General features: G+C 38.2%; 1 protein-coding gene across 4 annotated transcripts in view; it reads right to left on the bottom strand.

Annotated features, from left to right (window-relative positions):
• ARHGAP21 (Rho GTPase activating protein 21) overlaps positions 1 to 27,619 on the bottom strand; it is a 114,229-nt gene that overhangs the window by 13,099 nt on the left and 73,511 nt on the right. For 3 of the 4 annotated variants that reach the window (XM_053977418.1, XM_053977394.1, XM_053977403.1), the window contains 6 exons: positions 17,924 to 19,877; positions 3,041 to 3,199; positions 2,784 to 2,886; positions 2,659 to 2,695; positions 2,036 to 2,161; positions 998 to 1,282 (listed from right to left, as the gene is read on the bottom strand). In XM_053977418.1, coding sequence (XP_053833393.1) covers positions 998 to 1,282; positions 2,036 to 2,161; positions 2,659 to 2,695; positions 2,784 to 2,886; positions 3,041 to 3,199; positions 17,924 to 19,877 — 2,664 coding nt within the window. The remainder of the gene's footprint in view (positions 1 to 997; positions 1,283 to 2,035; positions 2,162 to 2,658; positions 2,696 to 2,783; positions 2,887 to 3,040; positions 3,200 to 17,923; positions 19,878 to 27,619) is intronic. The other variant, XM_053977410.1, reaches the window with a different exon arrangement.

The raw sequence follows: 27,619 nt of genomic DNA, 5'->3' as shown, positions 1-27,619 counted from the left end.
TAGAATTCAACAATTTAGTCCACTTTAAAAAAACCCAAACCCTCAACCAAACCAAACATCCTAAGAGGTTGTTAGTGAAAAAAGTAAAGACAAAACACTGAAAAACCACAAGGAAAATAAAAGTAATTACAAATCAAGTACTGCTATTTACAGGTTTTTCTTTTAAAAGCATAATTAATACCTCTTAAACTGAAAGTAAGTTTAAACAGAAAAAATGCAAGTAAACACATATTACTACTCAAAAAAATCCAACCCTGTGTGCACATAGTAGTTAGAAAACTAATTACTATTACAAATACAGCTGAAAAAGACATTAATTCAAATATGATTTTTTATCTATCTGTGTAATACTTTTGATAATTATTTTGAATCTCAGTAGATGTACATGACCACAGACATAAAAATATTCCTCTGTTGCTCACTGCAATGAAAACACAATGGACAATATTGGGACAGACATTGACTCCTTAGGTAAAATAGCAGATGTCTGCCTTTGGCACTGAGCATTGACTTAATTAATAGAAACATCAGCTTTTAATCAGAGAAACAGACATCTTCAAAGTTTCATTTTTTGACTACTGAGAAACTCTTCACACTGTACCACTGTACAAACTCTGCAATGCAGACTCTGCAATGCAATTCTGAAGAGAGACCACACTGGTCCTAAACTTGCAATTATCTTTTAAAAAAGGTTAGGTATTTTTGGCAGATTAGTTTACTATAAAGTGTATCTTTAGTCAAATCAGCAACAGCATTAACTAATTTATTTCAAACATCTATTTTCTGATTATGATTACACTGACTTTTTAAAACTCTATTAATTTACTCAGTTACCCTTCCTTTCACCTTATTTTCTTTTATGTTCCTGTACACATTTTGGTCAACTGGTTAATTTAAAATTAATTCTTCTGCTCAAGTATTAATTACAAGAAATCACAATACATTTTTAATTAAAATGAAAAAATTACAACTTCTGCTTTAAATATTATACAATCACCTCATCATTTAAGTTGCTGTTGTCTTGTATTGCTTTAATCCATGCTAACATATTATCTCTGTCCTCAGCTTGAAACAGATACTCGCGGTCTGAAGTGGTGAGTCTAAATACATTTTTCCTCTTGGTTTCACAGTACGAGATGTCTATCAAGCAAGCATTGATGCTTATAGGTTGTTCTTCCTCAGAGAGGGTCACTTGTTCCTTTTTATCCTTGTACAAATAAAGTGAATGACCTCGAAGAACAACATATAGTTGTTTCCATGGCCGAATGCTCCCACCAACTCGCTGAAAAAAAGCAACCAAGGTGTCAGATTGCTTACTTGTTACAGTGCCCCTTTCTGGATTGCAAAACTACCTCCAGAAGTTTTACACAGAAAAGCTATCCACCTGGCTGGCAGAAAGACTACACAAAGTGGGATTCACTAATTGTTCTCCATTAGAGGAGTGAATTGCTCCATAACCTGCCCTCCCAGACCACGCACTGAGCGTGAGTTCACATGTGACAGCAGGTAAGAAACAGAATGAGACAATTTCTGGTCTGGTATTTAGGGAACTCTTGCCCATGCCTTTTAAACTGCCTCCAAGTCAGAATGGCATTTTCACACCACAGCAAATCCAGACACCAAATTTTCCTTAAGCATTAGACTATATTTGTGCACAAGGTTAATTTGAACTCAATTCTGCAATACTCATAAAAATTACAACTTTTTTCATTATTAGGAAAGAGGAAAAAAATGCAACTATACCAAGTAAGGGACTGATTCTTATTATTTAATTAGTCATTAGAAATTTGTTTATTTCAACTGATGCTTTGAAATGTAAAATTAAAACAGTCTGGAAAGCAGTCTGCAGACAAAGCTGAGGAATTGACTGAAGTCAATTTTGAACAGATCTAAAATTTTTACATTCTTATTGATGATATTATCTCCCCCACCGCAAAAATTAAAAAACCTAAACAGGAAGGCTTGAAGTTTCTTATCTTAGTTTGTCACGAGCTTAGCATTTGTCCTAGGTTAAAACCCCGAACATGACAGGTACCTTTCCTTTGTCTGTAAAAAGCTGTCGAAAATGGAGCCATCCTTCCTTGGAGGCATCACCAAACACCTCTGAAGAAGAATCTTTTCGGGAACCAGAGTCTTCTGAAGATTTCTGACTGTCTGGGACCTAGAGAAAACATCACAGAAAGAAGCGATGCCCGCAGTGTAACTCTATAAGACATTTGCTGCTCCTATGTTCAAGACGTTTCTCACTTTAAAAATGTCCCTGGGAATATGGATCCAGGAAAACATAATTTCTAAAGTTTACACACAACAATAGTGTGTAAATTTGCACATACCTTACACATGCCAAGAATACTTTGAGAAACTTCCCAAATCTTAGACTCTCATTAGTGAGTTTTCACAAAAGGCCACCATATTTAATACGCTTTGTTTACAGAGACTGAGGAAAATGAAAATCAAGGACCATGTGATGGGTCCAGGAAAAAAGAGACCATGTTTACTTATATGATGCACACATCAGCAATTTGATCAGTAGCAATTCCAATAAACTTCCTGTCTGTTTAGCACATCACTTCGTAAAACAGACCTGTATAATTCAAACCATTTGTCATAGCAGTATGGGTAATGTTTAGGAGTTGCTATATATATATATTTACCTACCTTAATCCCCTTTAAACTAGATACATGTTTAATGGATCTGTTGGAAGAAAAACAAATGTTAAAATGAGATTTTAGACACTTAAAAAACCAGATGTCCAAATTAACTAATTTTTCCATGAACTCACGATTTTCCCTCTTCTCTGTAGTCGTCCAGTCCTTCATCATATGACTTTGATCTCTCAGTTTTTGCCGCAGGCTGGCTATCCAGGACACTAGGCCGGATGGATTCTACAAAGAAATAAAAATTTTTGAGTATGCAGGAACTTGAATTACATTTTTGTGATTTATTTCAAGCAATAAAGAGTTTACAATTTTCACTCCTGATCTCCAGAGTGTGAAAGGAAAAAAGTTGCAAGAGAAAAAGAATGAAATCAACGCTCACCATGATCATGTGAAAGTTGTCGCCGAATTAAAGGGATTGGAGATGTAGGACTGGGAGGAACAGCTGTTATAGCTGGTGCTTGAGAAGCAGATGCAGAAATAACAGCAGAAGCAGGAATGTGTGCAATATCATGGTCAATACTAGGACTAGTCGGTTCATCTACAAAGGTAATATGCCATACATTAACATATTAAATGCATTAATCAAATGCTCAAATCAAATAGTTGTCTGAACTTCTCATTACTGGCATATCAGATATTTTAAACATGAAGTCATTCTAACAAACAAAAGGGTTCTAATTAATTCACACTGTCAAATGTACTCCTTTTTTCATGAAGAGAAGCTGCTTTTTACATTTCATAGGGATGATAACTGCACATTAGAGATAAAGGCAAAAAATCATCAATTTTGCTGTGTGCAAAAGAAACAGAAATTATTTGCTAGTCTCTCAATATTATTTGCAAATAGAGAATTTTTGTTTATATGCATAAGCAAAACCCACACGTATTGTATCAGTAAGTTTGAACTCAAGAGACAGATATCTACAATAAAACAGGGGCAGACTATCAAAAGCCATTTGGTTTAAAGAGTGTTCGAATAAAACAGCCAAGTTACAAGCAAACAAAAAAAGCATTTTAAACAGCTATCTAGCATGCAAAGGACCAATCCCCCCATCCTCCGTACAGTCAAATAAAAAAGCAAGTGTTCAGACCTTTAAAAGATGGGACTACTACATACCAATCAGTTCTTCCACTAGCTGTTCATAGAAATGACTGCATGCCATACATGCCCAGCATCTCTCAGTCTCAATAGCCACAAGGGTCATCATGAAAGATTCCAAAAAGCTTTAAATATTCTAGTATTTAACATGTTTCTTACAAGATGGAAGAAGCCAAAAGATGCATTTTCCATCATTTTGAGAAAAGAGCTGTAATTACTAGCACTAAAAAAATCATGCTTCATGCTCTGGTAGAGGAAGGGATGGAAAAGAAAAAAAAAATCAAGTCATGAGCAGGGGCTGAACTGTACTGCCGTAATGAATATGAATGTACTCTAGGTGCTAAGAATTGTAATATGCAGAGCTACTGAAAAGCCTATTGAAACCAATGAACACTCACAGACAGAGGTTTATTCTTTGCTTTGTGTGAACACAACTGCGTGTGCTGCATTGTGCTGTTCCAACAGTCACTAACAATTCTGTAAGGCAGCACTTGTACCATCAAAATTTGGCAATGTACATTCAGAACAAGGCAATAAACAAAGTACAGGATGGTTTAGCAGTAACATGCCTCTAAATTGTCTGGGGTGAAAAATATAGTAACTTTTGAAGTTAAAAAAGCATATCCCAAAAAACCTAGCTGCAAACTACAAACATTAATAAAAAGAGAAGCAACAGAATTCACACCAAATCCTGACACTGCAATTTAAAATTTTTCATGTTTCACTTGTATCCAAAGTGATAAATAAGAAGCATTTACAGATGACTTCATGACAGCAACTAAGACACAGGAAAAAGCTCAGCTATACTTCAATTTCAAACCTACAACAGCTCAATTTCCTATTTTTTTTTAATCTGCCGAGTTTCCCTGAAACTAATGTTGACTAAGGAATATAATCACTCACTGTGCAATTGATTGAGTTCTACTACGCAGACTGAACGTGCTCAGGTTAAAGTTATTTATGTTAACAGACATATCTCAAATGTCATAGTCTCTACTCCCAAAAGTTATAAAAACACTAGCACTTGAAATAGATCTGTGCGAGCTGTGAACACAAAACATGTCTGGCAACACTACAGCATTTCCCACAACACTTAAATCCAAGAATTCAGATGAGGAAGAACAGTTTTAAGTCCCTGAAAGCAACAATAATTATTCAAATCATTATTACTTCACAGTGGATCTAATTCCCAGATGAATCAAAATTAAAGTTGTTTTAGAACTATGCAAATTTTAGAGGTACTACAAATGACATTGATATAGGAGAGGCATAACTATTCAGTCCCTGAAGAGGCTGACGGTCAGCTAATAGCAAGCTTTTATGTAATATAAAGCGATGATGGAGTAAATTATGACATACACCATAGGAGTTTCTGCCTATTAATTTAATGTACTAGCAAGTGCCACTGCTGCTGTCCAGTAAGAAACAAAACCCAAACAACTACATATATTCCTTGTATTTTGATCTTTAAGTGCTTGCAGTATTTGTTAACTTTTTCAATTTCCTTGACTGACATATTTGCACCCCAAAACTCCTCACAAAGCATGTGAATGGATGTTTCCACTGACCTAAGAAAGCCAGCAGATGTAAGCATTTTGGACTTCAGCAAAGCTTTTATACTGTCTCTCATAGTTTCCTTCTGGACAAAGCATCCAGCTCACAGCTGGACCCTCCTGATACACAATGGGTGACCAACGGGATCATGGGCTGGGCACAAAGGGTTACAGCGAATGGGGTGACCTCAGACTGGTGACCTGCCACTACTGGAGTTCCACAAGGATCCATCCTCAGCCCAGTCCTCATGCACATCTTCACTTTAATCACATGGACACAGGACTCAAAGTAATACCAAGTAGGTTTGCTAACAATATTAAATTCGGAATAGCTGTCAACTCCTTCAAGAGTAGAGAGGCCCTTGACAAGTTAGAAGGCTGAGCAACCATATAAAGTTCAACAAGGGCAAGTGCCAGATTCTGCACCTGGGACGGGGCAGCTCTGGTTGTGTGTAGAGACTGGGCAATGAGAGGCTGGAGAGCAGTGCCACAGAAAGGGACCTGGAAGTCCTGGTCTATGGCAAGTTGAACCTGAGCCAGCAGTGCCCTGGCAGCCAGGAGGGCCAACCCTGTCCTGGGGGGCATCAGGCACAGCATGGCCAGCTGGGAAGGGGAGGAGATTGTCCCCTGCTCTGCACTGGGGCAGCCTCATCTCAAGTGCTGGGGGCAGTTCTGGGTGCCACAATATAAGAAAGAGATTAAACTGGAGGGCCACAAGGATGGTAAAGGGTCTGGAGGTCTCTGAGGTCCCTTGGTCTGTTGAGGCTGGAGAAGGGGAGACCTCATTGTGACCTTCAACATCCTCACAAGGAGAACAAGAGGGGCAGACACTGATCTCTTCTTCGCTCTTCTGACCAGAAACAGGACTCAAGGAAACAGCACAGAGCTGAGTCAGGAGAGGTTTAGGTGGGATATCTGGAAAAGGTTCTTCACCCAGAGGGCTGGTGGGCACTGGAACAGCTCCCCAGGGAAGTGGTCACAGCACCAAGGCAGACTGAGTTCAGGAAGGGTTTGGACAATGCTCATGGTGTGATTCTTGGGGTGTCTTGCACAAGGCCAGGAGTTAGACTCCATGATCCTGATGGGTCCGTATGATTCTGTTATTCCAGGACTACTTTATGTTATACTTTTCAACCACAATCTGTTCTGCATTATTGTCTATGAAGTGATGCAAGACACTGGCCATCAGAACCAAGTCAGCACAGTGACAGAGCATCTCTGGCCAAGGGGGGATGCCACTTGTCACTTCTGTTTGCACGAGAGTACAACAGGTCAACAGTTACAACTAATAGTTTTCAAGAAGAGCCCTTCAATGCACAAACATTTATGGGGGTAAGACACTGGGAACTTGTAATACAACACAGCTCCAGCCACAACTAACTGATCCTCTAGCCAAGGTACAGAGAAATCTGTGCATCAAAGTAGGCTTGTATCACCATGCAGCTGGAGATTGGGGACCTACAAAGATAGAGAGCATCTGCACACAATGTAGGTGAGGTGAAAAAAACCTGATACAGACAGATTTATACAGAATGGACTCAGAGGCCCCAGAGAACCAAAGACTTCAAAACTGAGAATTTCATGGGCAAGGAAGCATGACAAACAGGACATGCTATCTCCACTATGTGAATAAGTAAGTAAGGAACAAGTATTAACCAATTTATCAGATATTCAAAGAAACAGACACAAAATCACTAAAAAAAACAAAGCACAGATCCGTATTACAACCTATTAAGCTGCTGCAGTACAATTTTATCGTGATTAATATAGCATTTCATGTGTTTGTTTATCCCATCTCCTGAACAGTACCTTAAATTTTAAGGTTTGACAGTAATAACCTGAACACAAAAGGGGGCACATTTTGAGAAGCTCAAATGCAATTTAAATGAATCACAGAATTATTCAGGTGAAAGCAAACCTCGGAAGGTCTCTTAGGTTCACATTCTCCACAAGGCAGGGTGAATGCTGAATTCAGACCATGCTGGTGAGGGCTCTTACCCAACAAGTGCCAAATGAAGAAGATCTCCCTCAATATCCTGGCTGTGTTCTTCCTTATTGATACAGACCAGGAGAGTGTAAGTCTAGTGTTGTCAAACTCAATAAGCATATCCTATCTCCTCTCAAGGTCATTAAAATTAAACAAGACGGCCCTGAAGAACTTGTAACCAGCCTTCAGGCAGAATATGAACACTTAAGTACTACCTTTTAGACCTGATAATCCAGTTCTTCTATGCTTCCAGCAGTACACCCATCTAGTCTATGGCATGAGGATGGTGTCAATGAAGAGCTCAAAACCCTTGCTGAAGTCAAGGCTGGTGACCCCCTGCATCTTCCTCTCATTCATACACCTACTCATCTCATTACAAAAAGCAATGCCATTAGCCAAACACTTGGCAAATCCATGCTATTCCAAATCTCCTTCTCCTTCCTTTGACCAGAAACTAGCTCCAAGAGGACCAACTCCAGGATTTTCCTGAGGACGCAGATAAGGTCAACTGACTGCCTTCCCTGAATTGTCCTTCTCATAATTTTTCAAGATGGGTGTACCATTTGCTTTTTTCCATTTAATAGGAACCTTTTCCAGTCTTCACAATCCTTCAAAGACAGTATCTCTGCAATGACACCAGTCATCTCTGTCAGCACCTTCAGATGCATTTCATTGGGTTGCATGGCAGGTATGGGTTGAGCTGCACTGGAGTTGTCTTAAGAAAATCCTCTTTATCCAAATTGGTAATGATTGTGGGGTTTGTTTGTGTTTGTTGTTGAGCTTTGGCTGGTTTGTGGTTTCTTTCTTTTTTTTTTCTTTTTTTTTTTTTGTGGGGGTGGGGAAGCAAGGGAGAGAGGTACTGAAGGAAGTTGTTTAGTTAACTGAATCATACACACATGGGAAGCCAATTCACAGAGAGACTTTAGTACAGCCACCATCAAGGATGCTTTAATAGGGATTATTAACTGAGAAAGGTGATTCCTCCTCCAATCCATACAGATTCAGTTTGCCAAAGCTTTTCTTCACTAGTAATAAAAAAATACTGGAAAAAGAAACAGCTTCCCAAGGCTAAAGTCATCCTTCACATTTATTCCCCTTCAGACATGGCGGTCTTGCAAGCAGTATTTCAACACCTCAAAAGACCTTAAGAAGGAACTGTGTTATTTACTAAATGTTTTGCAGACCACATTATCATTTAAAACACTAATTGGGCATCTCAATTTAAACAAACAATGTAATACATGGCCACAAAGCTTAATTCAACAAGTATGTATTTTATCAAAGACTATTTACCTGATTTAAAGGTTCAGATCATAAAAATGTAACAGCTGTGTAGTAATACACACTTAAAAACAGCTTTACATTTCCCATGAAGAATGCTGAGACAGCATGCACCCCCAGAAACAAAAAAATTGTCCAACATACAATTTCCCAAAATGCATGCACTGAAGGAGATAACAGTATTTTAATATTACTGGCTTTCTGACAACTATACCAAATCCTTGGATTAGGTATTTGTTTATAGATGCTCCTGTAGTATTTAACACAATTTTGGTTACTCAAATCTTGTGTAAATGTAACAACGATTGATTTTAAAAAGCCCAGCCTTCTGCCGAAAGGTAGCTCATGCTGCTGTCTGCAAAGCAAAGAACTAAAAGAGTCATTAAAAACATTATTTTCATTCAACTGAGCCACAGATGTCAAGGTTCCTTATAGACTCAGATGGCATCTACCTCACAGCCATTACAGTAAGTATTTCAATAATTGCCTCTCTATTTCTTCAATAGTTCACTCAAACAACAGGGTATGGCTTTGGGATACAATTTAAGAATGAATCTTACATGTCAAATTAATTTGCTTATGTAACAAAAGAAGGAACTATCAAGTACTTGTTAGTAGAATTAAAAAAAACCCTAATCTTCTCTTTATGGAAGGACTGACAGGATGTGCCAGCAATCCTACAGCAGGACTGGTTTTAGAGGCACTGTCTTACTGAATTTCAGTCCTTTGTCAACAACCGTTTTGCACTCCACATCTTTGGCCTGTCCAAATACTCCACAGTACATGATACCACAACAGGCTCTGCATTTTCACAATGCCCCAACAATACCTTACTCTGACGTATTCTTCCTCAATACAGTAGATAAAAGCTTTAAAATCTTGCCCTATGTCTAATATGCCTTCTGTGCCTCTCAGGTTAGATTCACTCCAGCTTGCTACAGGCAGCACTTCCTTTAAAGTACAGCCATGTGCACCAATGTCCCTTCCTTAAACTCAGCAGCAGGCAGGACAAAAAGGAGTAGAGAAAAGACTGCTGAGGCACAAGTGGAGCAAGGGACAGCACAGCATGGGGACAGAGACTGCAGGGAAGTGGCACCAGTGAGAAGAACGCAGAAAGGAAGGAGAGAGCATGGACAAGACAACAGAGGTTAGGAAAAAGATCCTCATTGACACACACCGGTAAGAAAGTAAAAACAAGTCTGTCTCCAAGAAACCCCAGAAGAAGCTGCCAGTAAGGTAAACACAGACACACTAATATAGGCTGTTTTTCTTAAAAGCCTGTAAGGAAGACAATCAAATAAAAATACCACATAAACAATTTCACCAGTAGTGAGAAGGCCGGAAACAACCAATAGACAAAAACAAATCATTGAATGTAAAGTAAACTATATGGAATTAACCCTGCTATTATATAAGATAGCACAAAGGACTAATAAACGCCCCAAAGCAGTGACGTCTTGTTTTAAATCCTGCAGTACAAACTGCTGCATCTTATAATTCAGCCTGCAAGGGTAAAAAGCTCCCTTATGTATTGACTTTGAAGGCCTAAACACCTGATTTGGAAAAAAGATAACTATTGCCTGGATTCCTCATTACCTGTTACCTCATTTTTTCAAATAAGAACCTTTAGAAATTTTTTTTTTTTTTTTGGCTAGTTTTTAAGTACTTCCAGCACTAATTGTCTTTACGAAGAGCTTCTTCATATATCTGCTTTATGTAATTATCCTCATGTGGCCAAAAGAATAGAATGGAAACATGTCTGCATGCTGAGCACATTCATGGCTCTAAGCCCCAGAAACACATGACTGCAACAAGCTTCCTGAATCATCAAATCCAGTCCTCTGCTAATGCACTCATGTAAATAATATGTTTGTTATACTGACTACATTTCACACAAACAGAAAAGGCTTCCCAAGATTATTCTTCAGGTCAGACTATTGTGAAAACTGTATCTGTGGAGGTCTGTTGTTTATTTCAGTGTCAAACAAAAAAGTTTAACTATCTTTCCACATAAAGCAATTCTAAAGGTTCCTGCTTGCCATATTACCCCATCACAAAAAAAAAGTACAAGTCTCAGTATATTTTTTGTTGCCAACAACCTTGACAGCATTCCCTTACTACCTGCAATTATTTGAAGTTATAATGATACACTTAGGATGATTTATGCTTTGAAAATATTACTCACTATCAAACAAATCTGATGCTGCTACTCAATTAAAACTCTTCAAGATGTTATGAATTATTGCTCCAAATTTCAAGTTTTAATTTAAAAAATATTTTTGAGTTACAGAAGCATTTAAATGGTATTTAAAAAACTAATTTGTAATTTTGCGTTTTGGCCGCTATAGTTCAGAATACCACAATGATTTTAAAAATATTCTTTGGATAAGAAACACTGAAATGTTCAGCCTGGAGCAACAGTGATTTGGCAGGTCACACTGTAAAACCCTGGAAAAAAAATACAAGACTGATGCTTATCTTAGAAACACTGATGACATGTTAAAAGCTGTTCCAACACCATCACGATAATAATGGAAGAAACAGCCCTCAAAAATGAACATTTGTCAGCCCTAATCTCTACTGCAATTGCATTTGTATTTTCATAGTTTAGAATAGCTAGGCAATAACTTGTAGAAAAGAAAATTATCACAATAGCTGAAGATTTTCATTTTCATCTTGACTGCTAGCAGTTTTGCCTTAAAACACGCCATATCAGCCATCAGTATTCAGCCATTTGCCCTGAAGAAATCCACACACTTTGAGTTAATGAACCACAATCTCTGTTGGAGAAGTCTGAGGTTTGGAGTTTCTCCCTCCTCATAAGGGGAACACCGAATGAGTACATTCTTTCAAATGCTTCCTTTCTGCTTATGAGAAGGTTTCTGCTTTTTTCCCCTAACTTTGTCTATTCCTACCATCATAACCTTTTTTCATAGCGTGTTATGCAAGCATATAAAGTTATTTTCTTGTTTCAATTATATTCAATGTATTCACATTGTCATCCTCCAAGCCTCAGCAGCCTGCAGAGAGAGGCATTAAGATGTAGGGGGTAGATAGGGAAAGTATGGCACATAATCCACTAAGACAAGGCAGTAAGTCCTTACACTTCCAAAAAGTACTTGGAGTTACGTACATGACCTAGGACTTAAAGGTAAGTATTGATAAGGTAAAGCTATACACCCCTACTTCCAGCACTAAAGAAGATAAATACAGTCACATGTATAATAAAGTTGCCTGAAAAGCCTAACTAAAAGGTGGTTTAGAATGTTTCAACTCCTAATTCCTTAGTTAATACACTTTAAAAAACACATATAGTAACAACAACAAGAACAACATAAAAAAAAAAAGAAAAATAAAACCAGGGTTGAGCAGAACTTACTGGAAGCCAGGTACATTTACCCTATATTTTAATTAGCAAGTACCCAGGTGCTTTTATTTATGACATGTTTGTAAAAAAACAGGTCATGAAATACAAAAAAAAAGAACACAGACAAAAAAAACCCCAAAAACAACAAAACAAAAACACCAACAAACCCCACAAAAATAAAACAAATCCCAACCCCCCCAAAAAAACCCCAAAAAACGAACAAAAAAAAACCACCAAAAAAAACAAACACACAAACAAACCAAAACAAACAAACAAACAAACTCCAACCCCCCCCAGAAACCCCCAACTTTTAAAGCATGGTGAACAGCACAGTGTGCCTGATTACTAGCACAGAAATCGCTGTGGTGGTTTGCCTGCACTAAGGGTAGAAGCAATAGAGAGATGTATTGTAAGGGTGGTATTGCACTGCAACAGATTCCCCAGGGAAGCTCTGGATGCCCCATCCCTGGAAGTGTTCAAGGCCAGTTTGAATAAGGCTCTGAGCAACCTAGTGGAAGGTGTTTCCACTGATGGCAGGGGCTTGGAACTGGATGGTCTTTAGGGACCCTTTCAACCCACACTGTGAATTTAGTGAACAGGAGACCTGGTTTAGAAAAACACACACACACTAAGGGAATAAATACCATGTAGTTTCAACTGTGAAATCCCAGGCAAATCTTTATTTAAATCAATACAGGGTATTGGATAACAAAATTTGACTGTAATGCAGAAGAGAATAGTGGAATTTATGGTAGACTTAAAATCACATTTGGCTCAGAGATGTTTTGAAGTGCGAATAGTGGGAGAATAGAAAGTATCACATATCCTTGTCCTGTTCTTATACCCTTTCTAATGAATGAGTTTCAGTCAGGGAGAGAACACTCATCTAATTTTTACAATATTTTGGTGTTATCAAAGTCCGGTCAGGTATTTTTATCTGGGTAATTTTCCCTGTTATTCACAAATTAATAGTGGAATGAAGTCACCTAAAAATTTTCCAGGGTAAGGATGTGCTAAATATTTTCAATATAGGATCACACCTTTGAGGAAAAATCTTTGTACTTACATGATGCTACTGTATGTCTAAGGAAAAACTCTCTAATAGAATAACTATCAACTTGATTTTATTTTGAACTAGTTTTGAACTTTGAGATGATATTTAGGCTAAGGTTTTTAAAACATATCTGTTTAAAACTAATTTTCATGTGACAGGCCTCTGTGAAGCTGGAAACAACATCCACCCCAGTAGTAATGGCCAAGCACTAAGCTGGCCTGACAGCTACACATGCTGCAATCAGGTCAAGTATTGAAGTAGTGCCCCCATTTCACTCCTGTGGGTAGTTCATTCAACTCAATATAGGAATTGGATTAACCTCTTTTACATTTCTTTCTACTCTACAGTAAGTATTGTAAGAAGCAAAAAATATTTTCAACCTTGCTGCAAATCTCAGACACGAATACTAGACATTTATGTCTACTAAATGTATTAAAATAACTATATCCTGAATCAACATTTTCTCAACAGTTACAAAATTCATAAAATGGTTTGGGTTGGAAGGGACCCAAGCCCCTTACTGAGGGCAGGGACACCTTCCACTACACCAGGTTGCTCAGACACCCACCCAACCAGGCCTTAAATGCTTCTAGGAATAGGGCATCCACAGCTTCTCTGGGCAACCTGTTTCAGTATTTCACTACCCTCACAGTAAAGAACTTCCTCTTAATATTTTATCTAAACCTCACTTTAAATCCATTGCCCCTTGTGCTGTCACTACACATTCTTGCAAAAAGTCTCTCTCCATCTTTCTTGTAGGCTCTCTTCAGGAGGAAGGCCACAATTACAGCACCCCAGAGCCTTCTCTTCTCCAGGCTGAACAATCCCAATTCTCTCAGCCTTTCCTCATAGGAAAGGTGCTTCATCCCTCTGCTGAACTTGGTGGCCCTCCTCTGGGCTTGCTTCAACAGGTCCACACCTTCCCTGCTGAGGGCCCCAGAGCTGGATGCAGCACTGCAGGTGGGGTCTCACCAAAGCAGAGTAGAGGGCAGGATCCCCTCCCTTTACCAGCTGCCCACGCTGCTTTTGATGCAGCCCAGTGCACGTTTGGCTCTCTGGGCTGTGAGTGCACATGGCTGGGTCACGTCCAGCCTCTCACCCAGCAGCAACCCAAGCCCCTCTGGGCAGGGCTGCTCTCGCTCTGTCCATTCCCTGGCCAGTGTTGACACCAGGGGTTGCCCTGACTCAGGGCACCTTGCATTGGTCTTGTTAAACCACAGGAGATTCCCATGTGCCTACTCCTCCAGTTGTCCAGGTGCCTCTGGATGGCATCCCATCCTCCAGGTGTGGCAACAGCACCTCTCAAGCTTGGTGTCATCTGCAAATCTGCCAAGGTGCACTCAAACCCACTGTCCAGGTCATTAATGAAGATATTTAATAATCCTGGTCCCAATAAATACCCCTGAGAGACACCACTTGTCATCCACATCTATCAGGATGTTGAGCAGCATTCTACTTTCCAGTCCAGTGAAGATTAACTTATCCAAAAATTACCCAGTAGGTCAGAAAATTATCATTTGCTGCCCTCTAGCACAGAAATCATGCAAAAATTACAAGTCTGAAAAATGCACATTAAACACAATTGCTAATATAGTCACTAATAGAGCAAATGATATTTTTATTAGTCTAGAGAACAGATGAGACCTTTTCCTGGTAAAAACAGTAGACTGTCACTAGACTAACTTGTATGGTTTGAAACAATAAAGTCAATTTTAAGGACACAGCTTTTCTCTGGACCTGAAATAGAAATAGCAGCTTTCTGACAACCACAATATCCTGCATTTAGTAGCATATAGAAAGTAGCAAAGTGTGCAATACCACTGTATGCTTATCTGTAAAGCTGGCAACTTCATCATCCCTCAAGAACATGTGCTTACCTGAAGAGCTGGAATACACAATATTTTGCCTAATTTTTTTCAAATAAATCCATTTCTCCCATAAAAGATATTACAGCTACCTACCAGGTTTGGTCTGAACAGATCTCTCATTTCTATTAATAAATTACACCCAAAATTTAAATCTCCCTGCTTCTGAACTACCTTTTTGGAAAGATTAGTGTCAAAAGGCAGTTCTTCAGTAACCCACCATGATCCCTACAAGAATCTGATGTAAGGAAGCTCAACAGAAACTCTGCCTAGATTTCTGTTTGTGGTATAGGGCACTGTACTACTTACACAGGGCTAAAATAATCCTGATGTTGTGCTGTTCTCAGAAGAGGGTTAGTCATAAAATACTGCTGCAAAAGCCAACTGTTCCTGGCTGAATTTCTACCAAAATATGGTCCTGGCCATATCTACTACTTTTAAAAAGCAGAAAGTGGTGATAAAAATAGACACAGCACAAATATTTTAAACACCACACATATTTTAAAAGGTAGCAATCCGTAGCCTTGGAAGATATTTGTTACTCTCCCCCAAATTTACATTTTTACACTACTCCAAATATCTACTGTACAAGTAACTTCACTAAGTGTATTAAATTAGTTCTATCCAATAAAACCTAAGAATGCAAAAAACCCTACTATGTGGATATAAGCATAAGGGAAATAAAGCTATTTGCCAATTCCAAGGGACATCTTCATTCAAAGTAAGATCCTTCTCAATAATCAGAGAAGGAAAAAAAATCCTAAAAACCCAAAAGAAAACCCTAAACCAAAACTCCCAGTGATTTTCCATCTGAAGAGTTAAAAAGCCTTTAACTGAATTTCAAAGCACATCTAGGGTTTTATCTGTCTAATTAAGTACAGCTTTTAACAAGTGAAGTTGTAATTAGGCATAAAGATAGCAGAGCAAGCAAAGTTAGAATAATGCATATGAACTCTAACATAAGAAGTGGTCCATTTTCATAACATCTCATGCTCTTTCTATTCAGAGAGGGTTATTTCCCCTTCAGGGTGCTGGAGCTGGGGTAGGAGCTTTCCACAACCCCTGTACTGGCAAAGGAATTTCTTGCCAGGAAAACAGCCACAAGGACCATGCTGACTCAGATAGTGCCTATGCTCTAGAAGCATCAGGTTTCAGTATTTCTGGAACATTCAGGAGGTTTCATTCCAAGAGGCTTACAAGAATTCAATCCCATGTGGTGTTATGCCAGGAGGCTGCAGCAGAGAGTTACAATTTTGTTCCTTCTGAACTGCTCAGCTGCTACCACATACAGTTCAACTGACATGTTTAAGGCTTCTTTGAACTTTAATAAACACATTTCTGTAAAATATAAAAGCAAGTCACATAAATAAAAGTTCATAGGAAATTTTTGACAAAACCAAGAAAGGAGAAGGTGTAGAAAAGGTTGGGCTTGACTTTACCAATCTTGATCTGATTTTAACATGACATTTCAACTGTATGGAATTAAAATACTCCCAGCAAACATGGAATGCAACTAAATCAAGAGCCCAACACTGATTTTAGGCAGAGTAATGAAAAATCCTACACAAAGATCAGTTACGTGGCTCACAAACTTTGCTAATCCTTAAAGACAGATTGCCTAGGTCTAAAGAAGAATCTAAAATTACACTGATGCATCCAGTAATAATAACAAGAATGGAAAAGATCTATACAACTCCCCCTCAAAATGAAAAACCTAACAAAAGCAGTATCTGCTAGCTAAGAAAGCACTTTTAATGTCTTACCGATATTTTGTCAAAAGACCAGAATTATTGTATCTTTTGTATGATTTCCATTTTCTGATGAACACAAAGCTTCTGCAGTGTTTTTTGGTTATTCACTTTCAACTAGTAGCAGATATTATAGATAATACTAGGGGAAAAAATCACTGCTTCAGATCCCCAACAGAAGAAAATTATGCTGTGACATTGTATCTGTAATTCCCTTAACCTAATGTGTAAAAAAAAACCCCAAAAAGAATCATTAAAAAGAGTTGTTTTTCACACAGATGAGTCTGAGAATCAAAATTCCGTATTCAGTATTTTCTAAATACTTCCTACACTAAATTCAAGAGCACAGAGAGTCAGGTATAAATCAAGTCCTGTGGAAAATGATGCACAGACATCCAGACTACAAAGAATTAAATCAGTCACAACAAAAGAAAAACCAACCCAACAACAGCAGGACAAAGACAACAGAGGTATTGACTACTTGGATAGAACAGAAATGCTCTGCACTGTAACCCTCTCTTCAGCAGAAGACACTGATTCATCACATATCCAACTTTCAATATAATTTTTTCCTACTATATCAAACCCTTCCTTTGGTTCTTTTCCTCTTCAGTGCCCTTCCCATAAGCTCTCTGTAATTCCAGTTCTGTTTGTGTTACAGCACACAGGCAAATCATTTTGCCTTCTCAGATTCTGCTTCCACAAACTCTTTCATTCATATCCGCATTAGCATCTTTACTTGCAAATCCACTTCTTTTTATTGCTATCCCTTCACCTGAAACAGCTTTCATCTATTCCCCATCTGTCTCAGAAATCTTTCACCATACCTATTCAGCTTAAAAACTTTTTTCCTGACAAATCACTCTTCTATGGATTTGCATCCATATTCCCTCTGTACTGGATTCCAAGTATGTTTTATACTAGAGAAGTAAAAGTATTTGAAAGGTGTTGCAAAATGCCAGTTGTCCATATATGTAACATCACAACATTATGTGGAGCGATAACTACATGGAGTTATGTAACACAGACTTACCCAGAGGGTTAAAGAAAACTCTAGAAAAATATTACATCACTGTGGGCTTTTTTACACTCATTCTCCAGGACCCCCAAACAAAACAGAATTATTTTTTTTTCTCCACTGAAAAATATTTTTCCTTTTACCAACCCGAAGTTATTTTAGATGAGAAAAAATCTCCCCTGCCTCTCAACCTGGGCTTACAGGAATAGCAGTCAGCTACCTGGCATCTTGTTTTTCATCACCTTTACGACAGAAAAGCATTTGATATACACTGAAATAATTTAACTCACCAATAAACGGAATTGAAGCCAAAGAGTCACCAGGTGGGCTGGAACTCGATGCTTTCCTTTCTTCTATTCTTTTTATGTGGACTTCTCTCCGAGCATCATTAGGTAACCAACAGGTAGTGTCCGAGGCTGCCTCTTGGTCATTTACAGCAAGAATGTAGGACTGATGCCTCAAAGGCTGGGGAGTTTGGTGGCCAGAAGGTGATTTGTCCCGCATGACCACTGTGTCTTTGTCATTTCCCTGAACATCCATTTGCAGACTTTCAGACTCACGAACATCTTCCCTTTCAATACCATGAATCTTTTGTCTGATGGAACCATCTACATTGTCAGAGGTAGTTAAACACTCACTTGTTGGCTGAACAAGTTTGGCAGAAGCTGGAGCCAGAGAGGAGGTCTGGATGGTTTTACCAGATTCTGTTTTGTGATCTGGAGCACCTTCGGCTCGGATCCTTGACTGTTGGTTTAACAGACTGCTTTGATGCAAATGATTTACTGTTCTTTGGTCTTTGCTGGCAATAGCATCCAGGCCCTGGTTAAGGGGAATCGATGGTTTTGCTGCATAGGGAGCCGAGTTCTTCAGAGAGCTACTTTTAGAACTTCTGGCTGGTGTGAGACACAACCTTTCTTGTGAAACACCTGCAGATTTTGAAACTCCCCCAGGAGTTTGCGAATCGCGAGAAGGCTGTAAGACTTTAATATCTGGTGAAACTTTCTGAAAGTGAGAACCAGGCAGAGAAGCTCTACTACCAGTTCTCCTGTTGTCTGAAATATAAGTATTCGGAGCAATAGGGAAGTTTTGACCTCGAAGGGACATATGAAATGCATGTTGTCTAGATCTGTCATAAATACCTCGCCGATCATCTTGTTCAGTAAACCCTGTCCATTTGTAAGTCTTTCTCCTATCTCCATTTGCATCTCCAATCATATTCTCAGAATGAAAATTTTCTAGCACTTCACCCTGTTTGCTGAGATAATCCCACGACCGAGCCCTGTGATTTCTAGCATTGACTGAAGGTGAAGTTAGAGTATCTTGTGAAGCACTTCGGGGCCATTCTTTCATCAACACGGGATCTTCAAGCCTTTCCTGGGATACGCTTCTCTGCCGGATCTGGACAGACTGTGGAACCCTGTCATGAGAGGTGCTCCTGCGCCGTACCTGAGAAGCAGTGCGATTTGGCACCACCTGATTATACTCAGTTGTGTTCTGAGAAGCTGCCCTTAAGCTATCTAACCTTTCCTGTATTGTTCTGGAGCCATACATGTGCATGCGCCTGTTATCAATGTACTCCTTGTAAGTTTTGTAGGTCTTCCAGTCTATATGCTGGTGGGAGGTTGGAGAACTGTAGTGATTAGCAGAGACTGAGGGTGAGTCTGTGGCTTGAGTAGAAGGTCTAGTGTTTGGGATGCCTTCTGGACATACTACATAATTTGAAGCTTTGCTTACTGTTACAGTTGTATCAACTGGTCTTGTTATTGGAGTCTGGGGAAGTACAATGGCAGTGGACACTAAAGATGGTGGTGATGTGGTGGTCCATGCTTTTAGACTGGTTTGATCTTTTACGCCGTATCTTACTTCCTCTGTCCTGTGTGATGGACCAGCATGATTATTTCTGCAAGATGGCAAATCTACAGCCTTCTCAGAAGGCACAATAACAGTCCTTACAGTTTCATTGCAAACACACACGGCTGTATTTGATTTTGCAATGTCTGTTGGAGATGGAGGCACTTGTATTTCCATTCTGTAGGCCCTCTCTGGCTGTGTCAATGCCCGGACTGGTCTACTGACTTGCTGTTTCCCCAGCGAGAAGTCAGAAGGGAGCTTGTCTCCAGCTTGTGCCTTAACAGAGGCTGTGGATGTCAGGCGTGGATAACATATTGGTGGTGGTTCTGGTATGTTGTGGGCATTACCACTGTAGGCTTCGTTGCCTTTCAGGTAGGCATCTTGGGAATACGCCTGTAGAGAGAAGATTAAGTGAGTACTCAGTGAGGGAGATGGAAAATTTCACCATTTAGTATTTGCATGATCAAGCTTCAAGGGAGGGGAACAGGTACAAAATTCACACTCCCTCTAATTTCAGACAAAATGTTAGTTCAAAAGATAAAACCAGCATTCCAGCCTCTTAGTGAGCACACAGAACAAGCAAAATCATGACATTCATTCCCTCCCTCAACAATTAAAAAACTGAACTGATGACCAATTCTAGGAAATACTGTGAGTAGGGCACTAAGTCAGGTTTCTCGAAATCCATGGGCACACAACACAGTATTTTTTTCCCCTTTAATTCTGCTTTCTAATATGATACTTCACACATTTTCCTCATTTAAGCCTCCCATTGCTGGAAACTGGAATTTCACAGCACTCAATAGGTTAAAATGCTGAATAATAAATTCAAATAGCACTAGAAAATTCTCTATATGCTTAGGGTATAAAACAACTCTATTCACTTAATGCAGTACATATGAAAAGTACAGACAAATAAAGATACATACACACACACTCCTCTAAGATGTCTTCTACATAAAAGCTACTGTTCCTAAACATATAATGAATAAATTGAAGCAGTAACATATTGTTTTCAGCCAACACCCTGTAAGTCATATTTTACAGGAGACAGCAAGTACATGGTACCCAAATTTTACTGCAAAAAATATTAATGATATTTAGCATTTTTAACTTTGGGGTAAAAATAGTATGAAAATTCCTATTCACCACTAGCCATGCACTATTGAAACCCAAACTGAAATCTCTAATTTCCTTAGTGCACTTTGCATCTTCATGCATAACCTGACTCGTAAGAAAAAAACGATTATATTATACTTAGTACGTTTCTGCAGCATTTCTGAAAGCAGCATTTGTCATTGTGAAATTAACCGAACATTCAAAATGATGTATCAATGAGAAGCATACAGCATACTTAAACAATATTCTATTATTGAAAAACTTCAGCATGACTTTTTTCAGTTTGAACATAATGAAATAAAGAGCCAATGCAGAGCCTGCCAATGTAACAGAAGATTAAAATAATTTCTCAGGGCTTTTACACGCTTAGGAGTGCTATCATATCACAGCATTTCCTGTTCAAATCATAACATGCTCAATTCCAGTATATCAATGTGCTCTGTCTTAACAGTAGGCAGTTATAAAAGCCCAAGTGCAGCCATAAAATTAACATAGAGCAAAGTAGAGAGGAGGGCGAGGCATTTACAATACTGCTGCAATGTTACACCGAGCATTAGTGAAGTGCAAAATATTAAAGCACACTGAGAGAAAACAGACCAAATAACACAGGCACAAACCACAAATCAAGAGATCAGCATTATGAAGAAAATTCAGCTCAGACTATCTAGAGTTCATTACCAAACTTGCTGTTTCGTATTCTTGCTTCTCACAAATCATTAAGAAAAACATGCCTTACAAAACCATCAGAGAAATGGCTACTGTACATTTCTTACCAGTGCTGTGACATCCTTTGTAAACTGCAGCTGGCAGAAAACAGGAAAACACAGTAAAAACTGCTTACAGATGTAAAGACAGAATTATCTTGTCATATTGATGTTGACTACAGCAGGCTAAAAATACAGCCTACACTGATTTCACTGGAAGGTACCAACAGACATAAAGGGCAGTAGAGCATAAAAAATAACTTCATCCTCCTTGTGAACATGTCCATCTCAGGCTTTTATCTGCTCCTTACGTTTATCCTGTACCTTTACAGAAAGCAAAATACGTTTGTGCCATTTTGCCTTGGTGCATCCCGACAGCTGCCTGCGGAGAGCTCTGGCTCTGTGTGCAATGAGATTTCCCTTCCACTACAGCAACATCACTGTCTCTCATTTCCCTGGGCTGCTGCCATCCATCCCTGCTTCCTGGTGACGAAACAACGGCTTTATTATGCACTTAAAACAGCACGCCCCTTCCTCACATATATCCGAACATGACCACCAACTGTCAGCTGACTGCAGCTGCTTTCACGCTGTACATCTGAAATTAGAAGAATGATGCTGCAGAAATACACTCCTCATGTGATTTGTAATTTTTTTTCCTCCGCTCATAGTAAAAATCAGGACAGGCTTCCACTGACACATTTAATGGGGGGATGGAACGTATGAATAAAAACATTTCTAAAGCTTTAAATAAATGGCTATTTAAGATCTTGATGGGCTGAAGAATTAAATTTTAAAAATTGTAAGAGATGCTGAAGACTCAAAAAACAGATTGAGCAAGATCCTTCTGGCATGCAAGACAAACAAAAACCATCATATGTTGCCCCCTAATCAGAAAATAAATATCAATTTATACAGCTGATGAAACAGCTGATATCTCACCTTCTCTGGGATGTGCACACATTACACCAACAGAAAATACCCCATTTATATTTTTGTAAAACATTCCCCTGACAAACAATTCTTCATTGACTTTGACAGCAGAAAGGCTAATTCCAAAGCTGGTGTGATCTGATTGTAGCCAAAGACTACAAGTGAGTATAAAAGTAAGTTCTCAGCTCTTGACAAAATTTATCACAAGTATTAAAACACCACCTTCAGAAGACAGCATTCCCACAGGGTCCAAAATGAGATCAGCTAGGTTTTCTCCTCCCCCAAAAAATTATGTTTCCATGATTGCAGGTATACCCAGACAGACAGACTGCCAGTTTTGTGTAAGACAGTTACTGAAAGTATTTCTCCTCTCAACCTCATTCCACCCACTACCCAAGAAAGCACTGAGACAAAGCAGAACATACGTCCAAGAAAAAGGAAGTTTATAGACAGGATTGTGATACTTCCACAAAGAATATTTGATATCTTTGTTTCATAACTCTGATTAAGGGCCTACAGAAAATAAGGTAAATTACAAAGAAACTGATGGATCTGCCCTGCAGATGTCAAACTGAAGGATGTATTATCAGCCTTTTTACCAATGAAATATTTTAACTGCTTTCAGCACAAAGTGATGAGATTTTTAGAAGAGGTTTAGAGACTAAGAAATGTGAAATACACCAACGTATTTAATAGTTCATACATTGTTTTGATATTTAACATATTTTGCAGCCACATAAAACACAGCTTGAGTATTACTCTCTCTCTTTAGTTTCTCTAACAATAAATCATGTGAAAAATACTACCTTAATCTCTAAGTGATTACAACAGGATACATTCATAAAAATGCCATTAAGGTATGGCTGAATTTTAAGTGTTTATAGTCTTAAAACAAAAAACAAATCAACCAAATAAAAAAAGGCTCACAACTTAGTCTCAAAATGATCCAAAAATCAGTCTAGATGTTTTATGAGCTCTTTTTCACATTCTCAAAACAATGGCAGTTTCAAAAGACTACCATACAAATGCAGCAATTTAGAGTGATATTAACTGCTCTGATGCATAACAGCTCTGCAACAATTACTAGAAGAAAATTGCTGCTCTTACAGTAAGAACTCAGCATGTTTCTAGTTACTGGGTACCATTTCTTCCCACCTTGCAATCTGGTTTTGTTTGCACAAAGTTTGCAAACTCCTATGGTAAAGGAATAATTTCTTACTGTGAATTTGTAGAACCATTAAGGGTTTTAACTCCTAAGATAATACATTCATGCCATATGATAGGCAAAATACATTTTAAGCAAATAAACCATTTTACAAGGTATTTAATTTAATCACCTAAAATTTAGCTGAAGGGCTTTGGTCCCACATATATTCCATTGATTTAGTGCTATTAGATGCTAGAACAGTAACAGCCAAATGCATGAGGATTCCTCTGGGAAAGAATCACGGGGAAACCCTTTACTTTCAAGAGCTCAAACCAACCATATCCTACACCCATTAGCCCAAATCCATAAAAACATGCAGCACTATGTTTCACTGAGGATGAGTGTGCTTCACTCCACTACAGAATGAATAACAACAGAATTTCAACAGAACTATTCACTAAATTGGTGATAAGCATTTTGATGAATCAGAAGCTAACATGCCCAACTCCTAGCAAGACTGAGCTTGAGGCATTCTTCTTTCCTTCTCCAACCAGCCTGGATTCAGATTTTATTTCCTCACTAGTAAATTGTTCTCTTCCCCAGTCTTAATCTAATCTCACCATCATCATGCGTATGGAAACTGCACACCAGAAAAGGTTCACAGGTCTCTTAAAAGGAAGCATCTTCTACTTACAGTTTGTTCTGGCAAGAATGCTAGTAATACAGCTCAAGTGCTTTTATTTTACTCTGAGACACCCAAAGACTACAGTCAGATAATGTTATTTGAAAAAAACCCAGAAAATGCACCTTTTCTTCCTAAAGGCAGTGCATTTTTAGTAAGCAAAATTTAATGCCTTAGGCCAAATAAGTTTTATTTCCAAATACAAGCTGTGTAAGAGACTGTCTTGTAAAGTCTAAATTGTGGTTAGGAGGGTTGATGCAAATGGTATTTTCTAACATGCATTGTTTGACAACAAAATTTAAGTCTCTTCTCCTAGGTCACTGTGTCTTCACACCACACCCTGCCTCCCTCTGTACTTGCTGCCATCGCTTTAATATTAACCTCTGTGCACATCAGTAACTCAGCACAAAATCTGGAAGTAAAAAAGTGCTCCAAGCCTCCGGACTAAATACAGCTACTTAGAAAAACATCTCTATCATTATTAAAAGATAAAACAAACAAAAGTATTTCAGAGTTTGCCATGTTGCTCCACTAGGTCTGATGCAACTGGATGGTCACAGGAAGAAAAACAAAATTAAACTGGCACTCTTTAACATCTATGCCAATTGTGGGCAGACCTGTAGTCAGAGACATGAGGTTGCTGGGGCATGTAAAACTCTAGGATACATTTCCTCATTTAAGTTATTTTTCTTTTTGCTGTTATTAGAGGGAGTGTTTTGGTGGTTTTTTTGTTGTTTTTTTTTTGTTTTGTTTTGTTTTGTTTTTTTTTAATAATAGGTGCACAGGTGGCAATTTCAGGGTACTAAAAGGCCTTGAGATCCACCAAATCCCACCAAAATTCTAAGTTCAGAAATGATAATGCAGTACTCTCTTCTCTGCTGTACAGGTCTTCCAGAATACTGGAAATTTCCCTATCACCTGTCTAGAAAGAAGGAAAAACAAAAAAGAAAATCTGTGCTTCAGTTGACTTTTACTCATTTTTCTGGTCATTCCCATCTAGGATTTTTGGTTCCTCTATTTTCTGTGACAAGAGGAACATTTCTGGTCAAATGTGGTAAACTTTCAGTTACTGATCCACAGCTTCATTGGTCTGTAATTCTGAGGAAAGATTAAGATTTAACTAAATTTATCAATAACATAATAGTAAACAGCCCCCTTTTATTTCCACCTTTACCATTATTCACAGAATGTTCAATAACATCTTCCTGTATATAAAACTGTGAAGTTCTTCCTGGAAGGCTAAGGAACATTTCAAGAGATTTGGACACTAATAAAATTTAATGGTGACAACACCTAAGACCAGAAGTAACTTCTTACTTTTAGGGACAATTCCTGTAAGGAAATGTTTTTTTAGAAATTAAACTACTGTAGATAGGCTAAAAGTTGGGTAAGATGAACTTTTGAGTGAGTGTGTAGTGTAGTGAGAAAAGTGCTAGAAAATGAAGGGTGAAAAAAAAGGATACCTTACCTATAGGATGTATGTTTATACACAACATAGTTATACACATCCACAAAATAATATCTACCTATATTTACCTGAAATAAGCATCATATATAATGATTAATATGCTACATCAAAAACAACTTTCCAAATAAACAGCTCCAATGCAGATCATAATAAAGATACCATTTTTCAAAAAGTGGTATTTTCAAGCGCCTGCTACTTAGAAAAATCAGTGACCTGTAGGATGTATTCTTTTTTACATACAGGAACAGTTAGCAAGTAAGTACATTCCAACATGAAACATTCCCAGAAAAAATGGTCCAAAAATCCTGAATATGAAGGACACACTAACATACACATGTTAGACACAACAAATCCTACTGACAACACTCATAAAAATGCTCACTTGTAAACAAGCTTAGAAAACTCAATTTACTCTACGGAGCACCTTTACATTCAGTATTTTCCACATAGCACAAAAAGCCTTTGAACAACTGGAAAGTTGTCAAAATTTAAACAGTATTTTAGCATTAAACTTGTTATCCAAAGGCTACAAAACAGCAACAATTTCATTGAATACACTTGAGAAATATGAACTATTTGTAGTTGATCTAAATGTGTCTTCCCATTTGCATGAAGTCAGCAGTACTAAAACCTGCAAGATGTCAAAATTCTGTCAAAAAAGGTTAAGAATGCTACAGAAATTGCATATAGATGCATCAAATTTGAAACATCAAGGATAACGTGACATAAAAATAATCCTCCCCTTCCTGGTTTAAAAATGGTCATATACCTAGAAATGTTTCAAAATAATCTCTTTTAATAAATTTAAGTAAATTTATCATAAATTTGACGAGGAGCATGAAAAAACCCGACACATACACAACTGTCAAGAGTTCAAGATTTTGTTATGGACATAGATGCTTTAAATATCCTTTACCCCATCTACAAAGTGACATTTTCAACATCACACCAGTGAACAAACAACAAGTGACATTGGTTTCACTAATGGTAGGATTTCACATGTAATTCCCTTCCAAGTAAGCACTGTTCACATACCACAGAGGGCAATGGCCTAGGGATTGGACCACTTCATTGTTACTACTGATGAATGGATTTGAAACCCTGTTTTCAGGAAATTCAATATACCAAGAGGTTCACAGACATATATGGATATTTCTGAAGACTAAACTCAAGGTTTATAAATAGCAAACTAAGGATAGAAACAAGCAACTGTATTTCTAGCCCTCAGTCATGAGTACATGGAGTAGGCTGCCAAGTACTATAAAATTTAGCACAACCAACATTGTTCCTGAATATAATGAACCTATTCCATCCTCTTTGCGCTAGATATACCACTTGTTAGCTCATACTACAGTATCCAGTAGTGTTTGGAGTTTTGCTATTTTTACAGCATATTGGTATTTAACATCAGTTTACAATGAGTAACACTATTTGAAGACATTTGCAGCAACATATGTCACAAAAAACTACTAAGTTATTTAACATTCTATAATAGCTTACATAACACAACTTCAGGTGTGAGTTTTTCCTCTATTACAATTCAGAGGAATTGTATAGATTCTTCATTTTACTGAAGTTACTGAGAATGTACTGTCTCAAAAGATTGCAAATTATTTTAGAAGTGCTAAAATCTTTCCTCCTGTGTGGTAGGCTGAAACAGATACAATTACAGGCCACTCTGTTGTAAGACACAATTCAATTTCATCATCTTTTTATTCACCAGTTGCAGCTCAGCCATCAAAAATTGACACCTGGAAGCATCTGTACTGAAGTGTTCTGTGATAGGACTGAATGAACAAACTGCTGCTATCAGAGGTCATTTCCAATAGGCCCAAGTACAGCCAGTACTGCTCAGCCTTATGGATTCAGGAAACACCTGTGCCACCATGCCTTTCCTCTGGAAATGCTATGTGCAACTGGAAGCCCTCAAGGGCAGTTCACTTTATCCCCAACAAATGCATCTTAGCAAACAGTAGCATAAAATCCTTCTGTGTCATGACCCAACCCAACAGTGAACAACTGTGTGAACTCACACAAGCTATAGGGTCAATGTAAAGCATTTTTTGCAAAATTATGACTTCA

This window comes from Vidua macroura, chromosome 1, assembly GCF_024509145.1.
Source record: "Vidua macroura isolate BioBank_ID:100142 chromosome 1, ASM2450914v1, whole genome shotgun sequence".
NCBI lineage: Eukaryota > Metazoa > Chordata > Aves > Passeriformes > Viduidae > Vidua > Vidua macroura.
Note: the sequence above shows the minus strand (reverse complement) of the source record. Positions and strands in the feature narration are given on the sequence as shown.